General features: G+C 36.8%; 1 protein-coding gene across 6 annotated transcripts in view; it reads left to right on the plus strand.

The window, feature by feature from the left end:
• Positions 1-1,394: 1,394 nt before the first annotated feature.
• LOC113070166 (voltage-dependent T-type calcium channel subunit alpha-1G) overlaps positions 1,395-26,454 on the plus strand; it is a 175,081-nt gene continuing 150,021 nt past the window's right edge. For 3 of the 6 annotated variants that reach the window (XM_026243382.1, XM_026243381.1, XM_026243383.1), the window contains exons 1-2: positions 1,395-2,003; positions 2,611-2,916. In XM_026243382.1, coding sequence (XP_026099167.1) covers positions 2,618-2,916 — 299 coding nt within the window. In that variant the 5' untranslated portion in view covers positions 1,395-2,003; positions 2,611-2,617. Of the gene's footprint in view, positions 2,004-2,610; positions 2,917-26,454 lie in introns of those variants that run through there. The other 3 variants (XM_026243379.1, XM_026243378.1, XM_026243380.1) reach the window with 1 other exon arrangement.

Below are 26,454 nucleotides of genomic sequence, written 5' to 3' on the forward strand. Positions count from 1 at the left end.
ATGCTTATTTTGTATTTAAAGCGGCCGCAATGCAAACAAACTTGTTGATCTCGTGCAGACTAACCACAAGGAGTTATAAGTTAACCTCATTAAATATTGTTGTGGACGAAATATTAGGATCCTTTACTTAAAATTAACAATCTCAGACACCTTGGTCCATGTATCACTTTTAATTTAGTTTTTTATGTCCCTGTACGCAAACAGGGACACATCATAGATTAATACAAACGCTAAACAGCAATAATCAACCTGTCCTTTATTCTGCTTAGGAACTAATGTGCCAACCCTCAAGCATTCACCGTGAGACACACGCAATTGACTCTTTTCACACGCTTTCACGCCACACATCAATTTTTTCACGCACAGAAAAACCACGAAGCAAAGAGGACACGGAGACCAACAAACTAGACAGAGCAGGTTAGTTATGATATAATAAAATGGGTAACGTTAAGTTATAGCTAGCTAATTATCAAATGCAGCTACGGTTAGCCATCGCTAACATTTCTTTCAGGTGCATCAGTTGTCTCCAGTGATTAAAAGCAGTGCCGATGTTTACTCTGGTTCGGCTCCTTTTCTTATCGGATTTGATTTGTGATTCTGAACGCAGTTGTTTCCCTGTAACGGGTGGTGGTGGTCTCTTGCCAAGGGCTTGAGTCATCCTTTCTCTCTCTTCCCTGAACTGAAATTAAGTACTGGGCTGTAGTTCAGGTTCAGGCATGCCCACAAGCCGCGCGAGTTATTCGTGTATTGCAGGTTGGCTGGTGGTTATGTTGCCCGGATACCGCCTCCCATGGCCGAAACTGGTATTACGACACCTGTCGGGCCGGGGCTAGTAATGCTAATGCTAATTAAGGTTGATATCTCTGCAGCACTATAACTTGACATTTTTTTTATGACATCATCGCCCTTATTTCTTCTCATTCTTTTGATGCGTGTAGGTCATATTATGGATATTTTTACCTCAATTTTTGCATATGGCACCTTTAAACAAAGTAAATATATTCCAGACAATATTTCCATCACACTGGGAAGTCTTTATTCATTGAAATGTACATACAGTTTAGGAAGTGTTCATTGACGTCAGCAAATTTGAAAACTTCTGCACTGATCGTTCTTAACATATGTAGCCTAAGCCTTGACATAAAATGTCCTTGCAAAAATAAACATGTTTGATTTATATAGCGTCTTTAGTCTGGTCCAAAACTCTTCCTAGTTTTATTGGCTCAGTGTAAACAATACGGTTCCAGCTGTTTCACCAGACATGTTAGTACAATGTTGATTGACATTTCTTTAATGCAATCAAAAGAGAGGAAGAGTTATTGTCGTCTCTGATTGGTGGCCGCGCCTTCAAGGGGCGGGGATTGGAAGTTGAATCCGAATCCAGCTGTGAATTGGTTCGCATGAGCGGATTCGTGCTATAGACCGTTTTGCCGACTGGGAGAATCACTGAAGACTTGTGAATTTTCGCAATAATAGACTAGACTTCAGCATAGAGAGCTCTCTTGCGCATCCTTTCAACACGAGGTTAAGCTTTTCTTTTTCATATGCAGCCAGAAAATCACTGCTTGCAGCTTTAGAAAAGATTCTGAAGGATTTTACTGATTGTCTAAGGATCTATAACTGTCACTGTTGTGAATACTTTTGAGCATTAGATCCTGCGGTGATCTAACAGAAAAGAACAAAACATTGAATTGTAATCTTTGATCATTACTTTTAAGTGCGCGCACACGGAGAACACGAGCGAAGCGCACAATTGAGGATCGGGAAGTAGTTTTGCAGGACCTTGCCTTGTTTTTATACAATGTTGAAATCTTAAGGCATGATGTCCAAGACAAGTCACTGAGATGCCCATAAACCTGCTTGCGCTGTAACTGCCACCTGGAAACTCAGCCTGCGAGCTCCAACTGATCCTGTTCAATACCATCATTTGGATTGCTTTTGCAACAGAAATGATCATGCGATGAGTAAGCTCGATTTGGGCACATTGTCAGAAGCAATTACAGGTAAGAAATCAAAATTTAGAATATTTGCCTGAATTATTGTTAAAACAGAATCTCGCTCATTTCCTGATCATTATATGGTGTGCAATCATTTTAAAATATGGTAGCAAGTTTTAAAGTAAGTCATAATTTGTATTTATTCAAAATGTAGAACTATTATTATTATTATTATTATTTGTAATCAAGGATATATTTAATGACAGGACACCAAAGTACCATATCGTATTGTTTGTGTGTCTTGTTTTTTTTTCGTAGTAGGCTACAGTTCCATCAATTTATTACTGAATACCAGCCTGTAAAATTATAATAGTCTCAAAATTCCTGCCTTTCATATAATATAACCTACTCTTCTTTTGTTCAAATGTACCGACGTTAATAAATAATACGCATAAATTATATATATATATATATATATATATATATATATATATATATATATATATATATATATATATATATATATTACAAACGAGTAGGTTGCATAAAATAGACATGTATGCTCTTCTACCATGGCTTTTAATCGTTCATATTCTTTATACATTTCATAATTGCGTAAAAGATTTATATTTAAATTGTGTAGCTGGTAATGCTTGCATTTTCTCTCCTCAAGGGGGTGAATGATGGCTGAAGATGGAGGAAATATATCCGAGGATCATCAGTTGAGGGAAGCAGAGGGTAGCTCCTCTCTTCCAAGGACTTTTATACGACTTAACGACCTGTCCGGTGGCGGGGAGCGCAGTGAGCTTGAGTCTGATGGAGGCGAGAGGCGGGAGAGCGCAGCTGGAGCAGCCGCGGAGGAGGCGTCCGCGTGCGGCGGGGAACCCTTGCCCTATCCGACTCTGGCACCGGTTGTGTTTTTCTATCTGAAGCAGACCACGCGCCCAAGGAGCTGGTGTCTGAAAATGGTTTGCAATCCATATCCTTTCAAACTCAAATCCTCACCTGGATGCCATTCACCTGTTCAGGTAGGACGCGCTCCGGCGAACGCCGCCGGGCGCTGTCTGAGGTTTGAAAACAACGTATTCGACACATTAAATAGCTAATAATTATGTCTTTCTTAAGTTGTTTTCTTTGGAAATAAGGGAAAACGCGAAAAAAAAAAACTCTCAAACACACACACATATTTTTAAGTCCCCATTGTGTTGATAGTTCAAAAGCTACAAATGAAAGTGCTTTAATTCCGATAGTGATGTGAAGGACAACATGATCCTGCAGAATTTATGCGTCTTGGCAAGCATGAAATGTTGCCTCAAGAGGCTCATAACTGTCTTAACACAGTTTTGTGCGTTTGTATGACAAACAAGCTGAGGAAAGTCATTATATTCCATTAACTGGCCAACAAGGCATCACTCTGAGGCACGTTATGACATTAGCCCATTTATTAGCACTGATGAGTTAAGTTATTTGCCTTGTATTGTCTTGAATTACTTGAGCAAAGGACTGTGCACACAAAGACCTTAAATCATCAGAATTTGCTAATTACTAAACATCATGGTATAAAGAAATGGCGAATGGGATGTCTGTTCTCAACAGAAAACAAGTATTTTACAAGGTGGATATGTATGATGTGATTCATACGAAAATGTGCAATTTTTAAATATAAGTAAGCATTGAGGTCCACCTCTAAACCCGACCATCATGACTATAAGCAGATCGTAGGAATTAGCCACCAATTTGGCAAAACATAAAATAGTTAAGAATTGCTATAATTACAATTGTGTAGGCAGTGCCTAAAATTCTGCATAAATTGCATTGGGTCTATATCTTCATGGCAATAAGTCCATTACTTTTAACTTTTTACAATATCAGATGAAGGATCCAAATGACTCCCTCTGAGATCTATTTGAAAAGAAATCAATAGCCAATATTTAAGTGTAAACCAATCAATCCTCGCTTGGCTTTCAGTAGGAGCACCTAACAAGTGGTTTAGATTAGTCACATCTATCTAGTCCTAATGACTGTAATTTTTAGGGTGTTGTTAAAGCTCTCATCCCCGCAGCAGCGAGATGATTTCATTTTGTATCTTAAGAGGACTCCTTGTTTAGCTGCCAGTCATTTCGCAGAAAGAGGAGAAAACGGACCTGATTGCAAGCATGTGAGGAAGGGATGTGGTTTGCATGTGTGAGTCAGAGGTGTGCACTTGCAAGTATGACTGATTCTGGGTGTAGGTGATCTGTTTGGTTTTCGACGGTCTCGCAGCAGCCTCGACCGAAGGAAAGAATGCTCTTTTGGATCGAAGGAGCTGGCTGGATGTGATTGTGATGTCTGGGCTCAAATGCTTTGTTTTTCTTCAGTAGGAAATATGATGAGCTTTGTGGCCTCTGAATGGCTGCCCAATCAAACACACTCATCTTTCCCCCATTCTTGTTTCTCAACCTCCTCACGCTCTTCCCCCATTAGACAAGCCCACATGCCTAAAACATAAGCCTTGCTTATGAAACACACTGCCACTGGGTGTGAGTGAGCCTCGTGGTTCTCTGGGCCAAATGGTTTGGTATCCTCAAATATGATACAGTAAAGTCTGTTTTTGCCATTGCATTTTCATGTTCTTAAATGCCACTGTTTCTGCCGCATTTCTGTTAGTTCAGTGTGCTCATGCGCTTAGGCGAGGAGGACTGAGCCAAAAGGGATCCTATTAACTGTGGTCAAGAGAAAGATGTGGAATTCCCTCTCCTTGAATCATCATGCTGCACAGCTGCACACACAATCTGTTCACCGTCCAGTCGAGATCAATGAACAGGCTGGCTGTTTATTTTGATTTAAAAAAAATATGAAAAGGTGGTTAGGTAAAGTAACTGTAATACAGTCAAATGTGATACTGATTCCAAAATACAGGAACAAAACATAGCATACAGTGGCATTTGCTTAAATGGGAGTGTCCCCCGTGCATCACAGATTTATGTGTCAAGACAGCTCATCTCTTACGGTGCCGTCTCATGTAATGATTCCTTGGGCAGCAATTTCTGTTTTTAGATCATTGTTGTGTTGTGGAGTGGGTTCTAAATCTCTGGGGCTCATTATTATCAGAGAACTTTTATTTATATGTATAGTCTTCATAGATGACCTTTAATACATCTCTGTAGCCATTAGATAAAGGTCACTGTTTTTTAATAGTTTGTAAAGTATCTCAGATCGATCTTCCGTTCATCCCATTGGAAGCAAGTAAAAGTGTTTGCCCTATTTGAGATTCTTTGGACAAGCTCATTTTTGTACTTTTTCCACTTTTCCACTTCGAATTTGTCCGTCTTGCATCGTCTGACAATCTCATTTGGAATTTGGCATGTGCGTCAGTTGATCACTCAATCAGTAAATGAAAAAAGTCTCTTTGTTTTATTGATTCGCAAGTAATGAAGGAGTTTAAGTCCTTGTGCGTCTGTATGAAATTAGTATATGATTCTGCAGTCTTTGTGATTCATCATTTTGTGTTCGTATCCTGTCAGTCATTAGATCTTTTCTCCCTTGAGTGTTACTCTAGCTTATTGAACCTTTGACTTGTCCTCTGTCATGGGGTTTTCTCTGGAACCTCCAGCATGTAGCTTCGGCATTCTGGGAGTGTTTGTGTGATTTGTGTGTTCTTAAGAATGCTTGTGTGAGAGCGAGAGAGTGTTTGGGCGACTCAGAAATATACTTCCATTTGAAAGTCTTCTTTTGAATGTTGGGACTAGATAGTTCATTGGTTTGAAATTGAAACAGTAATCTATTTAAATTATTAAACGGATTTAATTATATAAATAATGAATTATTGAATTTATAAGTGATTTTAATTATGCAAATATTATAGAGTCTGCATTACGGCTGCATGATTATGACAATAGTCAAAACTGTCGATTATTCCCTTGAGATTGTAACGGCGATTATTAATTACGATTGGCACAATTTACATTGAATGATGTTTATACCATTGTTTGATGCAACTGCATGCCATATTTTAATATGAAAATAAGCAAGCTTAAAAAAACTTACTGGCAAACTTTTAGTACTTTTCTGTAATATTAAGTCTCAAATGTCAACTATAAATCGGATTGGTTTCTTCTTTAAATTATATATATATATATATATATATATATATATATATAAAATGAAAAATATGAATTGTATTATAATGTTATACTAAAACTAAAATTAAAACAATGGAAAAACATATTATGCACGCAGAATAACATAAATGGACTTTGAATGATTAATTGCCATTTTGATGATTACGTAATTGTTGCATCAGTAATTGTTCTCGCGATTTAGAAATTCGATTAATTATGCAGCCCTACTCTGCACGTGTTGCATGCGTAACAGTTTGTATATAATGTGCATTGAAACACAAAGCTCTCCAGGTTCCACATTATTGCATTTTTTTTTTGCATTTTCTAGATATCTTTGACACTGTAAGTTAATTTACAAATTCAGTGAAAACCAATAGAAATTGCACCTTAAGGAATAACTAAAAGTAGACTGGAACACTTTCACAAGTACAGTGAGCATAAAGATATCAGTCCACTTGTCCAATTGCAATGTGAACTTTCTTTTTTATTGTTTGTTTGTCCTCCAATTTTTCATTAAAGCCATAGAAATTGTTTATTGTACCACATCATTATAATTCAAATTGTTTTTTTATTCTATTTTTTTTAACCATATTGTGCAGCTCTACTAAACAGCAGCTCATTTAAGTTCAGCGGTTGTGGGAGAAAACAACACAAACAAAACTAGAACAGTTGCTTTTGGTCACATTAAAAATAAAATGAATACAAATAATAATAGTTCTTCAGGGATGTTCACACTTGTACTTTAAAAAAACTTAAACTCAGGCATCTTTCAGTAGACCCAAAAGTGATCTCAATGGAAAAAAGAGAAAAAAAAGTTGCAAATTCATTCACATTGTGTCTAAACTTAAGTGGATTCATATGTAGATTTGCAGATTTTTTTTGTCCACCTTATATATTATATTTATATATTATGCAGAGAGTTTGCAGTCAGTTAGTAATTATGTTTTTGTAGATGTGTGTTTTTGGTCTTTCTCTATGTATCAATGTCAGAAGCATTTATTTCCCCATCAATTAAACTGTTAAAAATACTGTAGAAAACAATTTTGGAAATTGCAGATTCCTCTGAAATGCTTACATGAGAGAATTATGTGCCATGGTGATACTATCTGTGTAGCAAGATGCTCAGATTGCTGATGCAATTTTAGGAAGCAAAACAAAGTCTTCAGTTAGACTTTAGTTTATAAACACTGATAAGCTTCTGCATGCAATTCTGCTTTTTAAGTAACAACTTCTATTTGAATTTGTCATAAAAATTCCAGCTGAGCTACACTCTCTTGGTTAACATCAAAGATACTTATTTAATAGCATCTAACATAAATCTTACTGGATCCTGTAACACATCAGTGCACTAAATAATGTATGAAACATTAATGCAAATAATTCTATAAGAAAACGAGAGAATAATGACATTATTAAAATCACATGAAAAACCAACAGGACCTCCATTGTTAGGTCGACTGTGTCCTCACTCCATCTAAGCTACTAGATCTCCCAAAATGCCACTCCACATCCTCATTATAGACTTAGACATCACAGAACTTTCTCTGCACATGGCCAAAACACTATCAGTCATCTCCAACATGCTCTACTATCTGTGATGACACTGCAGACACACCCAACAGTAGCTCTTTCAGTCTCAAGACCATCTCCAGACCTTAAAAAACAAGGTCAGTAGTTAAGCATGTGATAATGCATGTGGTAGATTTTGGACTTCTTAAAACGTTTTTTTTTTTTTTTTCAGTGAAGACCATAGTAAAACCACACACTATGTGGCTTTGCATTTAACTTTTAAGCACCTCACTAGTCTCAGTTGTGTTTTTTTCCTGTGGATTTAGTGTGATAACTGAAAAATCAAACCTAACTGTAATCCTGGGCAGACAGCAGACATCTTCTCAGGACACAGAGGATATTTCAGTTTGGTAGCTGTTGTCAGATCACTGGGTTTAGACTGGTTCTAATCTGTTCTTATATATGACTATTAATGGAATATCATAAACATTTATTAGGACTACAATGTAACACATCAATTTTGTGTGCTGAATTCTAAAACAAAATAAATAATAAAACAGTGTTACCATTAATAACTATTCTTTTTCTATTCTATCTGATTTCTTTTTATTTTTTTTATTATTTAAAGCCCTTGCTATGTGTACTGTGTTAAGCTAACTGATTCTTGTTATAGCACTTATACATGTATATCAAGTATATCAAGATGTGTTCTGACATACAATACAATAGAGTATTTACAATACAATATTTGCTGATACCTTAAAATATACCTCGATTTCTTACGATTCAAGGACCAACAGTCAATGTATTATCACCTTGGAATTATAATGTTCTTTATGAAATTTTTATATAAAAAGTTTTAGTTATTCAAATATTCTTATTTGAATTATTTGATGTTATTTTTTAAGTTGTGTACATTTTGGGACTGATGTATGAAAGACACTTGTTTCTCATATCACTATGGAATGCAAAAACTTTGAAGTTCAAGAAATGAAAGCTGCTCAGAATTCTAGAAGAAATTGTATAATTCCAAGTTGACGACATTCATATTACCAGATACATTTTTATTAGCCCACAAATGTTACCAAAATATAACATGAACATTTAATTGAACTTTAAATCAATACATATTATTATAAATTTTATTTATGCATCAATCTATAATGATGCAAATAGTATGAATTATTTGTTTTAATTGCATACGCAAAATAATTAAATTCATTGCAATTAATAGGATTACAAATTATTGATTGACAGCAAAAATAAAAATTGAAACATTTATTGAAACAGAAATTTTTAACTAATTTAAAACTTTTTTAGACAAATCCTTCCCTCCTTCCTGACTGATGTCATCAGCTCTATGGTAATATTCCTCTCCATGGTGTCATACTTGACTCTCTACCACTGAGCACAGCCAGAACTTCCAGACCTGGAAACATGAGGTGAAAACATGCCGTCTGAATCCTTTTCACCTGCTGTTGATGCTCATTAGTTACCAAAGAACTCCTGCGTATTGTCACAAATCGACATTGCTTGTGAGCCAAATATGTGATTTACATCAGCTATATGTGTTTCAGGATGTGCAAGAGAGCATACAAAAATACTGTTCATTAGGAAATGATCCCTTCTTGAGTTACTCTCTCACTTTTTTTTCCCAAACTGTTTGTGTTACTGGCACGTCCTGCTACTGTCTGTTATGTACTTTTAGAATATTGCCAATGTGCTTGGCTTGGCAGCATTCTGTTTCTTATGCATTGTTACTTCTGCTATAATTGGTGGTTTTGTTGCCAAATGCTCATGCTGTTGATTTATGAAGACAGATTTTGACTCTGGAGGCAATCATTGCACTAACTATTGTCAATTAATCACAATTTAGACCCTGATTCCTTCATTTGACAACCAGAAACTGAGCATAAACATAAAAAGCTGCTTAAGCCGGAGGAATGAAGCCAATTTTGCCATGCAGAAAATCATCATTTCATTTCTCTGTGTTCAATATTTCATAATTCCATCTTTTCCTTATTTTTTTCCCCCTTTTTTAAGGCTTCCCTCCCCATTACACATTTCAGGCTGAATCCCATATATATGCCAAGTCTGTGAATTAATGTACAGTGGCTCATTACAGTGTCCTGTCAAAGCCAGACATCTATAAGCCCCCTATTTGAACAAGAAGGGAAGTTATAATTACCACCAGACTAGTCTGTCCTTTAAATTAGTCCTCTATTAAATGTCTTGCTATCAGCTGAGAGCCACTGGTGCTGTATGCTGTGCTGTATCTAAAGGCCTCAATACCGAACTCTTGTTTGCCCGTACAGTAGAGGCCGTTTTTCTTGTCTGGAAAATATATTTGAACATTAGCTTTCCAAATGAAGATGAAGTCGGATATTTGATCACATAAACCTCCTTGTATGAGAAGTCAGACCCTTTTAAAATAAAACCAAACTGATCTGTACTCTAATAGTGTACAGCATGTGCAAAATACATTGCTGTGTTAAAATTTCTGTTTTTATGCATTTATATAAGCTAAATTAGTGGTTGACGGAAATTAAAGTCCCTTATGCTGCAAAAATAGAAGTCAGATACATGACCCAATCAGAACAAATTATCGACTTGTGCCAATAATTACAAATAAATTTGCACAATATATTTGCCCTTGGTTGATCTATAACCAAGCGAAATTGTAATTTTTTTTTTAAATCCTTGTGTATTAGACATTTTCATATAGAAAATTGTCTCTGTTACTCTGCTGGTCTTGATAATGAATTAGTTGGAATTTGGTTAACCCAACACTTTTGTCAACATAAAATTGTCTATAACTTATGTAGATGGTAAAATAGTGTATTTCTGCATATAAAGTGTTTCCAAAAATAAAAGGCATGCGTTTAGACTTGTTTACCCTGGTGGGTTTCTAAATGGGCAGTTTCCTCGACAATCAGTATATCCAACTGCTTCATTTGGAATATTTACTCATCATAATCTGTCTGTATATTTGACCTGATTTCACACTAGAAAAAAGAAAGGTGGTGGAATGAATCAAGCTGAATTGGTTGTTTGAAAAACACCCATTATTATCAAAATGTCAGACGTTTGGAAAGCTCTGCCTTTTGTGTTGTTCTTTGAACACATTTCTATATTTCTTTTCTATATTACCTTTTGTCACTATTCTTGCATGGCCGCCCCTGCCAGTCTTCAACCTCTCAACACTATCTCTACCTCTCTCTTTCTCTCTGGGCTGTTCCGTGAGATGTCTGTAAGTTTATATAGGAATCAATCCAGGATTTTCCTACCAGCTTTTTCTCATTAGAGAATTGGAGGGGACTGGAGAAGGTGAGGGGAATGGCATGAGGCAAGAGAGGTGGGGTAAAGAGAGAGAGGGAAACTGGGGAAAGTAGGGGTGAGATGTATGTTGGCCCACCTTACCGAATTCCCAAACGGCCTCTGAAGCTCATTACCTCTTCCACTTGTGTTTACTTTCTTTAAGTCTTATTACCATTACGATTTTACCTTTCCTTTCCCTCTCACACACCCCCCTTCCTCTGCACGTTAAAACTTAGCACATTATATTTATTTCTGTTGATTCAATAGTCATGGGAAAGAAACATACAGAATTGTGATCTTTATTGCTTTGAGGTCAATTTTGTTGAGCAGTTTTACACCTACAACATCAAAAACAGACTTAAAAATACTGGATCCACAGGGAAGACTCACTCAGTGTTTTTCACTAGAGAAGACATCGATGCTGTGGTTTAGTCTTTTCATGTGTGTTTGGTAGAGGTGTGTGGTATGTCCAAAATCTGGTATGAGCAATTTTATATAGCATTATATATTTTTTCTGAAATCTGACCTCGCCATATTTAAATGTATATTAACTGTTCAATGTCGAAATTAGATGTTATAAATTGTAATTTTTACATTTACAATGACTTTGTTGTCATCTAACCCTCATTTAATCTCTGAAACCACTAATAATTTAGTAGCTGTTAGTTGTAATCGTTATTTAATCTCAAAATGAATATCGCTTATTACGCAGTACATTATAATTTTGGTACCTTTCTCTTCTGGTGGCAATTCTCTTGTAGCTTTTAAAATGATTGATCTTTAGCTTTTAGTGTTTAATGTAGCTTTACACACACACTCGCACACACACACACAAACACGCACACTCTCTCTCTCTCTCTCTCTCTCTCTTTCTCTCTCTCTCTGTCACACACACACACACACACACATATGTATATTTATAAAATGTAATTAAATAGTATAGAATTTTAATACTGGCTATAACATGAAAATAAGACTTTATAAATGAAAGCTAATTCCATGACAGCCATGACTAAGTCAGTAAAAATAATATTATAATGCAAATAGTTCTAGACTTTAATTTCTGAACGGATTCTTACATTAAATGTTGATAAGATAGCAGATACCATCCACTCCTGTGTTTACGTGCTCGAAGGTATTTGTGCTATGTGACTTGTCAGGAGGTGAGGCGTGATTCCTTTTGTTGTCCCAAGCTGGGATGTCCAATTGGCCATGGCTTTTTTGGCTGGAGCAGGTGACGTTGATAGACCCCAGGACTGACCTGCACATTTATCAGTGGCGTCCTCCCCTCATCACCACACTTAGAGGCCCTTCAACCTGCCCGGTGTCATCACAGCTCCAGTCACGATACTCAACCCAGAGTCTGGGCAAAGAAAAAAGAAATTTCTTACTGGAGATAAAACCTCTTAGGTTATAAATATCTCTTTAAAGCTGAAAGTATAGCTGTATACGGCTGGCACGGTATGAAGTTCTTCCTTGTGAGAGATCAAAAACATCTGCTTGTATGTTTAAAGCACATTTGACCCAAAAGAAAAAAATGAAAAAAAAAAAAAAAAACTACACCATCCAGTCCAGTAAAACTGATGTGACTTGGTTAAAAGGAATCCTGTTGTGCTCTAATAATTATTGTCCTGATCTTGTCCAAGCAATCCCCTGCAGAACTTGAAATTAAAAAATTTTCCCAAGCAGCATACCTCAATATTCTCCTGCCGTAATGCTGCCAACACCTAAAAAGTGAGTGTAGGGGGTGGAAGCCTGGGGAAACCTTCCCAGAATTCCAGCATTGTACAGTAATTATAGTGTAAAGCTTCATTGGTTTTATTGGGATCCATCTTGCCCTTATCATCTCTAATAATAAGACAACTTATCAGGGGGAAGTTTTGGTGTCTCGCAGTCCTGCTGCTGCTTCCTGTAGTTGATGAAAAGCCACAGTGACATTTACAGCTTCCAAACCATTATAGCCTAATAGCGTTGGGTGATGCCGTCCTCACCAGCAACAAATAAGCAAGCGAAATTTGGGAGCTACTACGTTACATTTGAATGTCATGCTATTACCTGAACAGGCCCGTGTTGTAATGCGAGCGGCAGTGGGAGAGCTATAAAAAGGGAAACCTTAACCTTTTACTGCTGTGAATGGGAGGATGTTAGTCCTGTAGATTTGGCGATTATGACAAGACAAAACGGCCACAAACAGAGCTGGGCTGTTGACTCTGTGCAGCTGTCACACAGAACCAGGCCGCTTGCTGTTAGCATGGGATTTCAAAATCTCTCACTTGCACTTGTGTGGAAAATTCATCTTATGTTTTATGGTTTATTCGGTTTAGATTTTTTGGTTTTGATCTGTTGCGTTTAGTTCGAGGATATCTTAAGCAATCATCTCCCCATGAGGCCTGGCACGCAGAAATTGAACAATGGCGTCTGTAATCTGGCCTAGATTAGTCATCGCAGTCAGGCTTCCCCCATGTGTTTGGCTTTTTGGTTTCATTTTTCTATGCCCCTTTCCTCCCTACGAGCCCCCCACCCTGTGTTTTATTGGAAATTCATTGTGGGGTTGTAATCTTGTTATATGGAGTTGTTTTGGACCTTGGGGAGTTTGTTTAAATGTTCAGTTCTTTACATTAGGCAGGAGATACAGCAAATAGATATTGCCTGTGTGTGTTTTTCCTGATAGAGCTGTCTCGTGTGTACGTGTTGCTGTCACACTGAGTCAGGGGGAGTAGGGGAGACACAGCCCTCGTGGTTTTCGTGTCTCTTGTTAACATTTTTTGTTCAGGATTTCCTACAAGATGTGGCTACAAAAACAGTTCCAGACCCCCTCGACATCTCCCACTTGCTCCCTCCCTCTCTCAAAACAGAAAAAAGAAAAAGAGAAATCTGCTTTTAATTTAAATATAAGTAGCAATACACTAGAGTCTTCCAGGTCCTAAAGTCCTTTATTTTAAAAGCAGATAGCAAATATGGAACCTGAATACAGAAAAAAAACACACACAAAAAAAATCCTCTCCATATTTAAGACACAGTAGGGTGACCAGATATCAATATAATATAATATAATATAATATAATATAATATAATATAATATAATATAATATAATATAATATAATATAATATAATATAATATAATATAATAATATATGCACTGGCATTTTAGAGGCATTCTGTGTTCATATACTATAGTTATTGCATAAACCTTGGTTATGTTTGTATTATTTATGTAATATTGTAGTATATTTTTATATTTTGAATTCCTGATCCACTCGCCACTAGAGGATCCATGAATAAAGGTCTAAATGTGTGGTAACATTTTACTGTTTTTGGTGAATTTTTGCAGGCAATATCCAGTCATTTAAATAGGAAACCTACAGTATGCAATCGAGAATTTCATATGAAGGTGAAAGATTTCCCAACACATATTTAGCAACAGGTTTAAGTTTTTCACATAAATTTGTGTCATTGACCAACAGAAAGTTGACTGGATTGAATCTGAAGCAATATAAGAGGCCCTTGAGGAGTGACAGAGGAGTTTGTGAATGTCCAGAGGATATGAGCGTGAATAAAGAAGGGGACAGTATGGAACTGGGCGATGCTAAAGTGACAAGTGGGCTGTGAGTTCGCAGGCAAAGGTTGTCTGTTAGTTGAGTTCCTCTTGATTTCTGTCAGTTGTGTTGTTGGGGGTGGATGAGATACAACAGAGCCTTTAGAGGGTATCGTATTTTACACCCGCCATCAAACTCGACCTCTCCTAATGATATTGACTTTATATGTGTCCTCTTACATCCTTGTCCTTGTGAATCATTCAAAACATCAAGGCCTTCAGAGGTTACAGCTACAGAGATATACAGTGACATCTTCAATATTTTGAGCACTAAATCACACATGTATGGGGAGCGTTCTTTGATACGTCAGAGAAGATGAAAAAGGCCACAGTCTTGTGTAGTGTTGTACACACACTGTCTCATGGGAAGCAAATGAGCGCCTTGGCCTCAGACTCGGTCGCACCACATCATTTATCTTGTCCTGTAGAGTGTAATCATTGGAGTGCTGTGCAGTCGCTCGGGCGGTCTGTGTCCGGGGAACACCCCAGGGGTGCTCCCGCCTTGGAACTGTCCTCACTGGTGGATATGCTGACCTGGAAGAGAGCAGAGGCATCGTGGCAAAATAATATATATGATATGATATGATATGTTACATAACATTACATTATACTATAGACCCTTTTACAGTTGGTAAACAAGGTGACGTATTTGTGTGGGCGGGGCTTAGCTGGAGGCAGAAAGATTCCCCTCAACACTTGAATAAACGGTAGCTAGCGAGTTTTCTTAGCTTGTTTTGAATATTGTTGCTGAATATATCTGCTTTATCTGAATATTTAAGGTCACTCACTGTCCGGGACCGCGATAATTATTTGAAAAAGTTAACTTTAACGGACGGAACCAGATTGGTCGACCCGTACACAATCACTCATTGTGTTATCATATTTTGTTCTATCTAACCAAATTGGCAGCTGTGGCCTAATGGTTAGAGAGTTGGACTAGTTACCCGAAGGTTACTGGTTCGAGTCTTGGTGCTGGCAGGAGTTGTAGGTGGGAGGGAAAGAATGAACAATGCTCTCTTCCACATTTAATACCCATGGCTGAAGTGCCCTTGAGCAAGGCACTGAACCCCCAGTTGCTCCCCGGGTGCTGGATCTATAGCTGCCCACTGCTCAGAGTGTGTGTGTTCACGGTGTGTTTGCTTCTCACTGCTGTGTGTGTGTGTGTGCACTTGGATGGGTTAAATGCATAGCACCAATTCCGAGTATGGGTTACCATACTTGGCAAAATGTCATGACGACTTTTTCACCAAATGTGCCTTTTTAACCAGTTCGCAGCATTAGACTAAGCTAATAGACTAAGCTGTTGGCTTGCTAACCAAGACTGAAGCTGCATCCCAAATGATGCACTGTACACTATGCACTCATACACTATATACTTATGCACTATGTGCTCAGCCATGTAGTGCATGAATTATATAAGGTTATTTTGTCATTCATAATTGGTGTCTGATAGCCCCTCCCCCTTCGTTATGTAGTTAAAGCTGCGACAGTTGAGTGCATGAAGTGTCCAACATTCCACACTTCGTTTTTGTGTGTCGTCCGGGTGTTTAAAGTGCACTTTTTCTTTTTGGAATTTTTAGTGTGGATGCACTACTCACACTATTTATACTACAAAACGTCATCTAGTGCATAAGTACGCGATTAAGGACGCACCTTGTTTGAAAAGAAAGGAATGTTTCTTTTTCCAAATATTATATGTGTTATTTATTTATAAAAAAGATATGTTTATACATATTGATTATAACTGATACATATTAATGATTTTTTTTTTAATGCATAAAACCAGCTTAGGCTGGTTTCATCTGTTTTTTGTTTGTTTGTTTGTTTGTTTTTTTTCCCCATAAAAAAGTTGTTTTAGTCAATGGAATAATTTTGAGGTTCATGCTAGTGGTTGGAATGCTAAAGAATAACTGTCTCTAGGGCTATGACTGACATCGCCCCCTATTCCCTTATATAGTGCACTATTTGAAAGTAATTTAATAGCTATTTACTGAATAGCCATTTGTACTGATGTCCTCAATAACGTGTGTCCAATCAGTGTACATAGCTAGCTGCTAGAGAATACCCATGCACCGTGAACATTGTGCTGAATGAATTCCTGCATCTTGCAGCAGAACATGATGTCCGCAGCACTTCTGCAACACTCAGTGAATTTACTCGCTCATTTTCATCCACTCATTCACTGGACTATATTAATGTAGTAATGTAGGGAATAGGTAATATAGGGAACCACCTATGTATTCTATATTGCTCCGACTAAGACCTGACTAATTGTTAGTGGAATTGGATGTCAGTTACTTTCGTGATCAGTTATCAGATTTATTGATTAGTTGTAGCAGCCCTAACTCACATGCCTCACGGAACAAAAAAATTCCAGCTTGCCATGCACACAAAAGAGAGACAATCTGCAAATCAGATTCAGACCATGTGACACACTCCCTCCCTCTGAATCCCACAAAGACAAACGGTTGGCTGAGCAGATTTTCAAGTGTCTAGAGCTTAAGATGACTCGCTAAATAAATCATTTTCTCTTAAGTGTTCATTACTACCATTTAATTGCTAATATCATTGTGTTTTGTGGTTAGGAGGTGCTGTGGGCTTTCTAGAATAATGATGGCTCATAGGAGGCCTGCTCTTAATAGTTGCGGGCAACATTGTGGTAAACAATAACCGTATAACTTCTCTCCACTATACTTTTTTTTTTTTTTGTACATGATCATTGACAAATTGCACAGTTAATAACTTGCTGAAAGTGCACTGAAGAGCTTTTACAAAGCATGTGAATTATTTAGCTAACAGCCAGTTCCCTTTAGGAGATCTGGACACACAATGAGCAGGGCAGTAGATTGTGCACTTGGCAGCATCTTTAGACATTGCATTAGGCATATGGTGTTCTTTTTTTGTTGGGGTGGGGGTGGGGAGGATTATTTTGGGAGGGTTTTTTATAATTAATCTTTGTTTAATTTGTAAAAGCATTTTATTTACAATTATTTTAAATATTAAATATTCAAGTGTTTCCGGTTTTATTTTTTAGAGGGTTTAGGGGGAGTTTGTGGGGTTTTAAAAGTATTCTTCAAGTTTACATGTTTTATATTTATTTTTTAGTTGAAATATTTTATTTTATTATTCTATTAAAACTCTTCATTCTCAGATGTATCCCCACACTTTTCGCTCATCTGACCTGATGGGAAGTCATTTATGTAATAAGTGCTCAAAAAATATTCCCTTTCAGAGGAGAATGTCCTCCTGAACAGCGGCCAATTACTATGCATCAGCTGCCTAGACTTCCCGGTCTTCCCTCTTTATCTTTTTTCTTTCTATTCCCTAACCATATTTATGTTTTAAGCCACTCTGACTGATCAGGTTGTGCATGGACAGGATAGAGCACCTAGAAGAAATATGGTATAGTGTAAAAAAACCTTACAAACCTAAGCTTTAAAAGTCAGGTAGTGCCTCAAAATGATTAGTAGGAATGCTCCGATTATCAGTGCAGAAAGATTTTGTTTCCCGACAGCCTGATTAAACCCATGCACCCTGACTCCATTGAAGTAGTGTTGCAGTAAAGGAAGACTGATTGGAGCTTGCAGTTTCACAAGTGTTTTTCAGTTTTGTGCAGTATGCATGAGACTGTCAGTGAACAGACTGTAGGCGCTCTATGGGCGTGCCATCAGAGACTGTGCCTACACAACTACAATAGATAGATTTGGGATGAAAACAGCACAGCTGGTCGGTCAGTGGCAGCATGAAGCCTGTGACCAATATAGTTATTATGTGTGCATTAACTAAACACTAAACATCATTCACATTCACTTCTTGCTCAGTATCACCTCCCTCTTTTTGTTTTGTGGTGTGCTCTTATTTTTCCCAGCCAGAGTAGTCAAAGAGATGACAATTTCCATTTTTTAAAACTGATTCTTGCCTTATTTTCTCTCTCTCTCTCTCTCTCTCTCTCTCTCTCTCTCTTGCACACGCTTCTCTTTCTTTGTTTTTTTCTACCTTTAATGATTTTTTTTCTCTGTGTGTTGGTTGCCATGGTTTCCCTCACAGAGTGTATTTGAGGTGTGCAAGCCCGCCCATGCCTTTAGTTTTTATTGTGTTGTCAATCAGCCTGACATCTCTATTGACAATCTCAGTTTGAGAAAACACCAGGAAAGAATCTTGGCTTGAGCAATTCATACAAATAACCGCCATGTCCAGCTCTGGACTGTTTCACTCTCAAGACTTTTATAACATTTAAAGCCTACATTAGACCGTATTCTGCTTGTTCTTCATTTCAGATGTTTAGTTCCTTTACTTTTGGTAAGCCAAAATGTTCTTTTCATCTCCCATTTCTCTACAAAGTTATATCTATGTGTGTCTGTAAAAAAAAAAAAAGTAAAATAATAGTAAAATCATTAATTCTGTTAATTGAATGATAATTTATTTATTTGTTTATGCTACTGTTCAACATTTTAGGGTAAGATAATGGTAAAATGATGATGGTAATACTTTTATTTAGGATGGGTGCATTAAATTGATCAAAAGTGAAACTAAATATTTATTTATTATTATTATTATTATTATTATTTTTAATCATCAGATAATTCTGAAAAAAAAAATGAAACCAAGAAAAAAATTGTTTTGGTTATGGTTTTGACAAAAATATTAAGCACCACAAATGTATTTAACATGAATAATAATAAGAAAGATAAAATGATTTCTGAAGGATCATGTGACACTGAAGACGTAATGGCTGCTAAAAAATTCAGCTTTGCCACCACAGGAATAAAAAACATATGATGGCAAAGCTGAATTGTATATATTATTAATATGTATATATAAATATAAAGCAGTTATTTTAAATTGTAAAAAAAAAAAAAAAAAAAAAAAAAATCACTAATTTATTGTTTTCACTGTGTTTTTGATCAAAAAAAAAAAAAAACAGCCTTGTCGAACACAAGAGAAAAATCATTAAAAAAAATCTTACTGACCACAAACATTTAAATAGTTATATGTATGCCAAAAGGTTTACAGTTTGTTAAAACCTTGTTGATTTGTACACTACAGACACCATTATTTTCAATTATGTGAAAATGACAAACTTGGGTGCAAAGTTGGACCTGGCACTGCTAAGCCAAATATTGTTTATGGCAAATTTTTGGTTGTCTGAATGATCAGCGGGGTTAAAGATGAAACTTCTCGAACTTTGAGCACCAATATGTGACACTTCGATCAGAATTCAGTGCAGCTTTGACGTGACTCATGCGAAAGAAACTTTAGCCATATTCACAATCCCAGTATCTCTAATAAATAATAAATAAAAAAAAACAGATACTGCTGACATCTTTTCAGGAGCTCTACCCTTTACTTCCCTCTTATTGATTTTTAAACCTTGACAAGGTTCTGAAATTGATGCGTTATATCTTTTCTTTGAGATCTATGCAGAATGGTTTTTCCCAATGAATGGTTCACTTGTCTTCAACCTCCTTTGTTTGTGTGATGAGTTAAGGCTGAGAGCACGGATAGGTGCTAATGTGACCTATGAGACTGTGAGATGATGACAGGTGGAGACAAAAGCACACAGACACGCCTCAGAGCACTATTATCCAGTCTGACAGGAAGTCAGTTGCATGTGTCCATGTAAAGTTAAGATTTCCTCCTCCTTTAAAGAGCTTATGTGAGCGTTTTTGATGGAGAGAGCCTAAATCATTATATGTTTTTGCGATTCCATGGTGGAGAGGTTTCAGTTCTCATCGATGTGTGTACACACAGTTTAAATGTGCCAGAATCCCAGTGCAATGGAAGCTGAAAAGCTGTGTGTGTTTGTACTTTTCCCACTCCCATTTATTGAATGGTAGCAGTGACAATAAAGGTTGTGGCAGCAGATGCCTCAGCATAAATTTCACTCTGAGGAAGAACAGATTAAAGCTCTCAGGAGGAGATAAATGTTTAAGAGAGAAGGATGAATAAGTGCACAGCAGTTTTCTATAGTAATTTGCATGGATAATAGACTCTAAATAGTTTGAACAGTTTAAAAACCACAAACACTTCTCATTGACGATTGGTAGGATCACGCGGATGTGCTCTTTTCCTGCTTCTTTTTCGGCAAAGAATTTATCTCTTCAAAAGCAGAATGCGATCCTGTGTAAATAAGTGCAGATGGATTATTTTTTAAATGCTAATTTGTTGAATTATGCTAATGGTAAAATGGAAAAATCTGTTAAATGAACATGGTAAAAATGTGTTCAATTAAACTAAGGGCACTAAGATCTTATTGGTAGCTGAAAAGATAATCAGATTCACCAAAATATTTAATAAACACATACTTGAGTTGAGGAAAATTATTTGTTGAATTTTATGAATTGCATGTGTTTAGATTTTGTGGTTATTTCAACTGCTCAAAAGTCATTACCTCTTTATAACATGATGAAGGCATGTTATTCTCTTTACACAGATACTATCTGAAATCTGAATCTATATGAAGTCACAATGCTGAGATACACAATCGCATGTTTTTTTTTTTTTTTGTCAAAATCTCATTCAGTTTGGCTTTATATCCCACAGTCAAGACTTTAAGCCACAGTTGTGAGATATAAAGTTGCAAGTCACAGTTACCTTTTTATTTATTCTTTTTAAAACTCCAGCTCTGTTATCCAGCAGAAGGACATCTGTGTATGCTAGTGTGTGCAGGCACAAGCACGGCAACACAAAAGGGAGCACTGACAGTGTGTTTGACTTTTAAGTTTAGAGTTTATACCACTTCTCCATATTGTGTCCCTTGAAAGCTTGGAATGGTCTGAGTGTACACCATCTGCCAGTTTAATTTAAAGTTTTTTAAACCTTCCCATCATGCTGAATGCACAGTATCAATCTTGCCACATGAGAGCTTTTTTACACCAGCAGTGCGCCTTCTTGTATAATTCATCTGTATAAATAAAGAATTACTGTATACTCAAGGAAGCTGTGCATCTATGTTCATGTCATTTATTATTGTACTTTTCCCTGGTGCATTATTGTTTAGGGTCCTTTGGTCACCTGTAATAATTTTTTAAATAATGAAGAAATATGTTGGCTGTCATAGGTGAGCCATTTCTGTCTGATATAATGGAGTATGTATGTAAAAGCACTTTGGTTCACTAAGTAGGCCGCTGGGATTGGGGGATCTTCACACTTTGCTTTCATGAGCCCCGACAAACACCACCATCAGGAAAGATGTATGCACAAGCAGATGAGCCCAGCTAACCTACGATTCTCAGCCACCCGCAGATGTTGGGAATTTCTGGATTCAGCAAAAGCGAAGCGACAACGCTATTCATCACAGGCTTATGAAAGTGGGACAGCGTCTCCTCCTCTCTTTATACTACTTACTTGGTTCATCTCTCTACTTTCACTGCTTGATTGCTCGTGTAGGACGAGTCAAACCCCTGTGTAAGTTTGCTGAAGGCAGAGAAAGTGTGTATCTTTTAAGTGTCAGGTTTGTTTACTCTATTCACTGCCGCTAATGTTGCTTTTAGGAGGGTGGACGTCTAGAGGTGGATATTCTCCCAAGATCAGAGTGTCGTCAGAGAGAGTTGCTGATTGCAACACACTGTACTTGAACTGTTATTTGACATATCCTAGTGAAATAGGCAGTTCAGTGGGGGATTTTTTTTTATCTTTATCAATTGGTATTTGATTGGATTGTGAAAGGTGGGCATTACATTGCTTTGGATGGATAGCTATGGAATTATTATTATTATTATCATTATTATTTTATTGTCTAGTAGCCTGCTCGGCATAGGTGATGTCATCATCTAAAACTTCCTTTTTTTCCCTTTTCTGAAGAGCAAGTTATTACTGTAAATTCACTCATCTTTAGGCCATCAAAGGTGTAGAGTTTGTTTCGTTGTCTGAACAGATTTGGATTAATTTAGTCATTTACAGTACATCACTTGTTTACTAATGGATCTTTTACAGTAAATGGGTGCCGTCAGAATGAGAGTCCAAACAGCTGAAAAAACAACAACACCGTAATCAACAAGTAATTCACTCGAGTACAATCTATCTATTAATGTCTTATGAAGTGAACACATCCATCATTACTGCATTTTAACTTCAAATCATCACTTTTAGCTAAAGTCTAATCTCACTGTAATCAGCACAAACTTGGCTATAATAATATGTGAGCAGCATGTATGTACATTATTTTGTTTTTGAGAAAACAATTTTTATGCGTGGTTAGTAAAAAACTAAAAATTGTTAATCACTTGAATAAGGCCAATAAACACATACAGAACATTTGTTCCCAGGACTTTTGAGAACTGGAGCTTGTAGCCTGCCGTGGTTTGTTTTTTGGGACAAATTAAAAGAACAGCATTGTTTGTTACATTTGTTACATTTACATTTATTTGTTACATTGTTATTATTTACATCAAGCTTTTGAATGGTATAGTGTAGGCTATATTGTTATTGAAACTTCATAATGTTTCACTTGATTGTACACTTAGTCAGGAATTATAGTTTGGAAAAAGTCTTAACTAGTAAAATGTTTACACGTTATGTGAAAACTAGTACAAGTATATACATAAATAAAAAAATACTTACTCATGTTTATGATCTCTGCTGAAAAAACCGCTTCATTCTTTTTTTTCTGTGGAAATCCAAAACACAAATCCGGAGGTAATCCCCATCACATCTTCTTGGGGTGAAATATGTCTTATTACTCCCATCGCGAAGCAAACAGTAAAATAAATAAAAAACTTGAAGAACAGTCTTGCTGCTTTGTTTTCTGCATGGGCGTATTCAAGCTGCTCGCTTCAGTGGAACATTATAATCTCAAAAGCGTGTTCAGTGTGGGGGTGTGGTCACATTAGAGATAATGAAGAGAGACGTGAAAAACAGACATCGCATTGTTTTCATATGGATTACTTTTTCACAATATTTGTTTTCGGTAGCATTTAAACGTTTAAAAGTAGACCATATCAAGGTTTCTATAGATATATCTCTCATGTCTCTTCGTTGAGTGTTCACTGAGTTACAGCTCATTTTAATTACGAAATTGAGAAAATGGCTCTTTAAGCGTATACGCGTGAATCGACTTCAAAGGGTTAATGTTAAAATCAGCCTTTACTTGTCTGTATGTCTAATAAGTACTTTCCTGCATATCACTGGCATGAAAGAGCGGTGACTGGTAGCTTCACTACTGCCTCCAAACAATAAACAAAAGAATAAGTGAAATTTTAGACTCCAGGGGAAGTCTGGCGAGTCTGATCTTTCGCCTGCACCTCTCCGGAGACGTTTTCTTTCTCCTCTCTCACTGCACTTTCTCTTCCATTTATTCATTCCCAGCAGGATTCAGTTGTTTCCTCTATCTTTTGCACACAAATCTACACGACTGAAGCTCCTAAATTTTAAATAACAAACAAAAGAGCTGAATTTATGCAGTGTTACGATTATCTTTCGAATCCACATGTTGAACACACAGACTAGAAATGCTTCTATTATGGTTCTCTAATGCCTAGAGATTTTTTTTTTTTTTACTGATCCTCTTGTCTAGAATTTGGAATCTCCCGGGAAGCGCTCAGATCAGTGTTTTGCTTTATAGATTATGGGGCAGTATCACAAGTGGGTCAAAATGAACACTTTTGCAGATCTGTTAGTTGTTACAAATACACATTGTTCACCACTGTGGCCACAAAGAGGATGATATTTGGACAATACAGGCTTTTTTTCATTTGTTTCGGATGAAAGACCCATGTGATTAATGCGATTAGCCACAGATCTTGTTTAGGGGTATTTTAGGACCCTTGTTTTTCCTCTCAGCTCCCTACCATAGCTGCCAAAATGTTCTGAGATCAAGTTTTGATATGAGGAAATACCTTCTGCTAGTATGGGGACCAGAACATTCCCCTGATAAAAGCACTGATCTGAAAAAGAAAAAAGAGAGGCGATCTGATTGGATGCTGAGCTGAAATTAAAATAAGTATCACTGAACTGGCTTTTGGCCTTGGTGCAAGAACAACAGCTCATTTTGGTGTTTCCTTGGCCTGAGGTCAAAAGCATAGTAATAGGATCTAATCACTCCGTTTTAGTCCCGTTTCGATGACCTACCTCTCTATGCTTGAAGAAAAATGGCATTGTTGTCTGTGATGACTGCTCTTGCAAAACTACAACATGTGCAAAAAGCACAAAAAACCTTCTTGAGAACACTGGCTTTATAACTGTTTAGCATTTAATCAAAGCTCATGTGAAGCATGAGTTGCTTTGAATATGTGAAAAATTATAGATTATGTCTCTACTGTTGTGTTTTTATTGCCAGGTACATAATCTGTGTGATAAAATTCACACAGGGCTTGAAATTGCGCGGCTTCCATGCCGTTAGGAAATTATATTCATCTATGCGCTGATATGATGAAGTTGCTAATAAACCCATCAGTTAGCATTTATGTGCACTGCAGAAATGTGTGTTGAGCATCAAACTTGAGTAATATATGAATCAATTCGTCCCACTAATGGTCAATAAAATCTACCTCTTAACTGTTCTATCTAGCTGTTGACCAAGATGGTGTGCAAAGAGGAGATCCCTTTTCACTTCAAGGCTAGAGGTTGAACTTTTCCTCTAAACATCAACATCCTCTTTTGACTGTTGACTGGACATCCTCTCGTCACTCATGAATAGTTAGCTAAAAAACCCTTATTGCCTTGTAGAGGGCTGACTTGTTTGTCTTACGCCCTGGCTGAAAAAGTTGATCTTTTTCTCAAAGGAAGTAGTATTTAAATATGCATAATTAAATTAACAGTTTATGAAAATAAATTTGGTCATTATTTAAACATCTCTATGTCATTGTAAATGTTAATTACCCTTTTTTTCTTCAGTGGAACATTTAAAGAGAAATTATGAAGGTTGTAACTACATGGAAAAGAGCGACTAAACTGACAGAGGCATAGGCTTTCAGACATCAAAAAGGATGCGAAAATACCATAAATGTTCTATATATGTCTCAAGCCCTTTATTCCAAGTCTTATGAAGTCTACTGAGAGCTATGCGTGAAAACAGTCTCAAATTTATGCGGTTATTCACTGAAAATCTTCATTCATTCATTTATTAAGGGGTACATTTTCCAAAGGCATCATTAGTCAACCAAGGCCATATGCTTTGTCTCTATCAACAGAGTTCAACGATCCAGTGTTTCCTCAAAGATTCCTCAAGTCATCCACAGATGCCATTTTAGTTATTTATCTAAAAAATATCTAACATTTAATTTGATCTCAAACCAATAATTTAATTCAAGTTATTGCCCCATCACTTGGGTAACATCATTAGGAGCAGTTAGTGTTGAACCAACGTGGTTTGATTGACGGATGTGCAAAAAAGTTAACTACGGTTTCAGGGAACAGTGACTGGCTAGTTGATATCTTCCAAAATTCATTGTATAATTATAGTTAAGCAGTGAGTTATGATGTTGTACTAGAAACATACCACTGACTGGCTTTGTGGACTAGTTCATCTGATTCAGTGAAAAGAACTTGCTAAAAAGAATAATACATTCATCATTCTTCACTACTTCTCTTACAAAAACTCTAGAAGATTTAGGGGGTTGTTGTCTACTGTATTTCAGTTAATACGGTCTGCTCACAGTTTCTAAATGCCAGTCGTTCTGTATAGATTCAGTGTTTTTAGTCAAAGTAAGGCTCAATAGGCAGCTTCCTCAGGGAGACGGTGTGGTAAACCACCAGTGTGCCTTGTGTGAAGCTGGAATTTCACCCAACTTTCCTCCCACCAATCGATTGCTTTAGCAGTCAGTCATGAGGGACAGCAAGCGAGCAGCACTGTGGCACTCATACTGCCGCTTTGCTCTGTCCTATTGATGTGTGTCCCACTTTCACACTTTGGAAAAGACCAATGTGCTGCCTATTGCTTTACTGTAAGCCCTGTCTTTCCTAGATTTTTCTTTTCTTTTCTTTTTTTCCCCCCTAGTTTTTGTTTTATTACAATTTATGGTATGACTTGCTGTCTCACTCTCTCTCCCAGGATTT

Source organism: Carassius auratus, unplaced genomic scaffold (assembly GCF_003368295.1).
Source record: "Carassius auratus strain Wakin unplaced genomic scaffold, ASM336829v1 scaf_tig00003219, whole genome shotgun sequence".
Taxonomy (NCBI): Eukaryota; Metazoa; Chordata; class Actinopteri; order Cypriniformes; family Cyprinidae; genus Carassius; species Carassius auratus.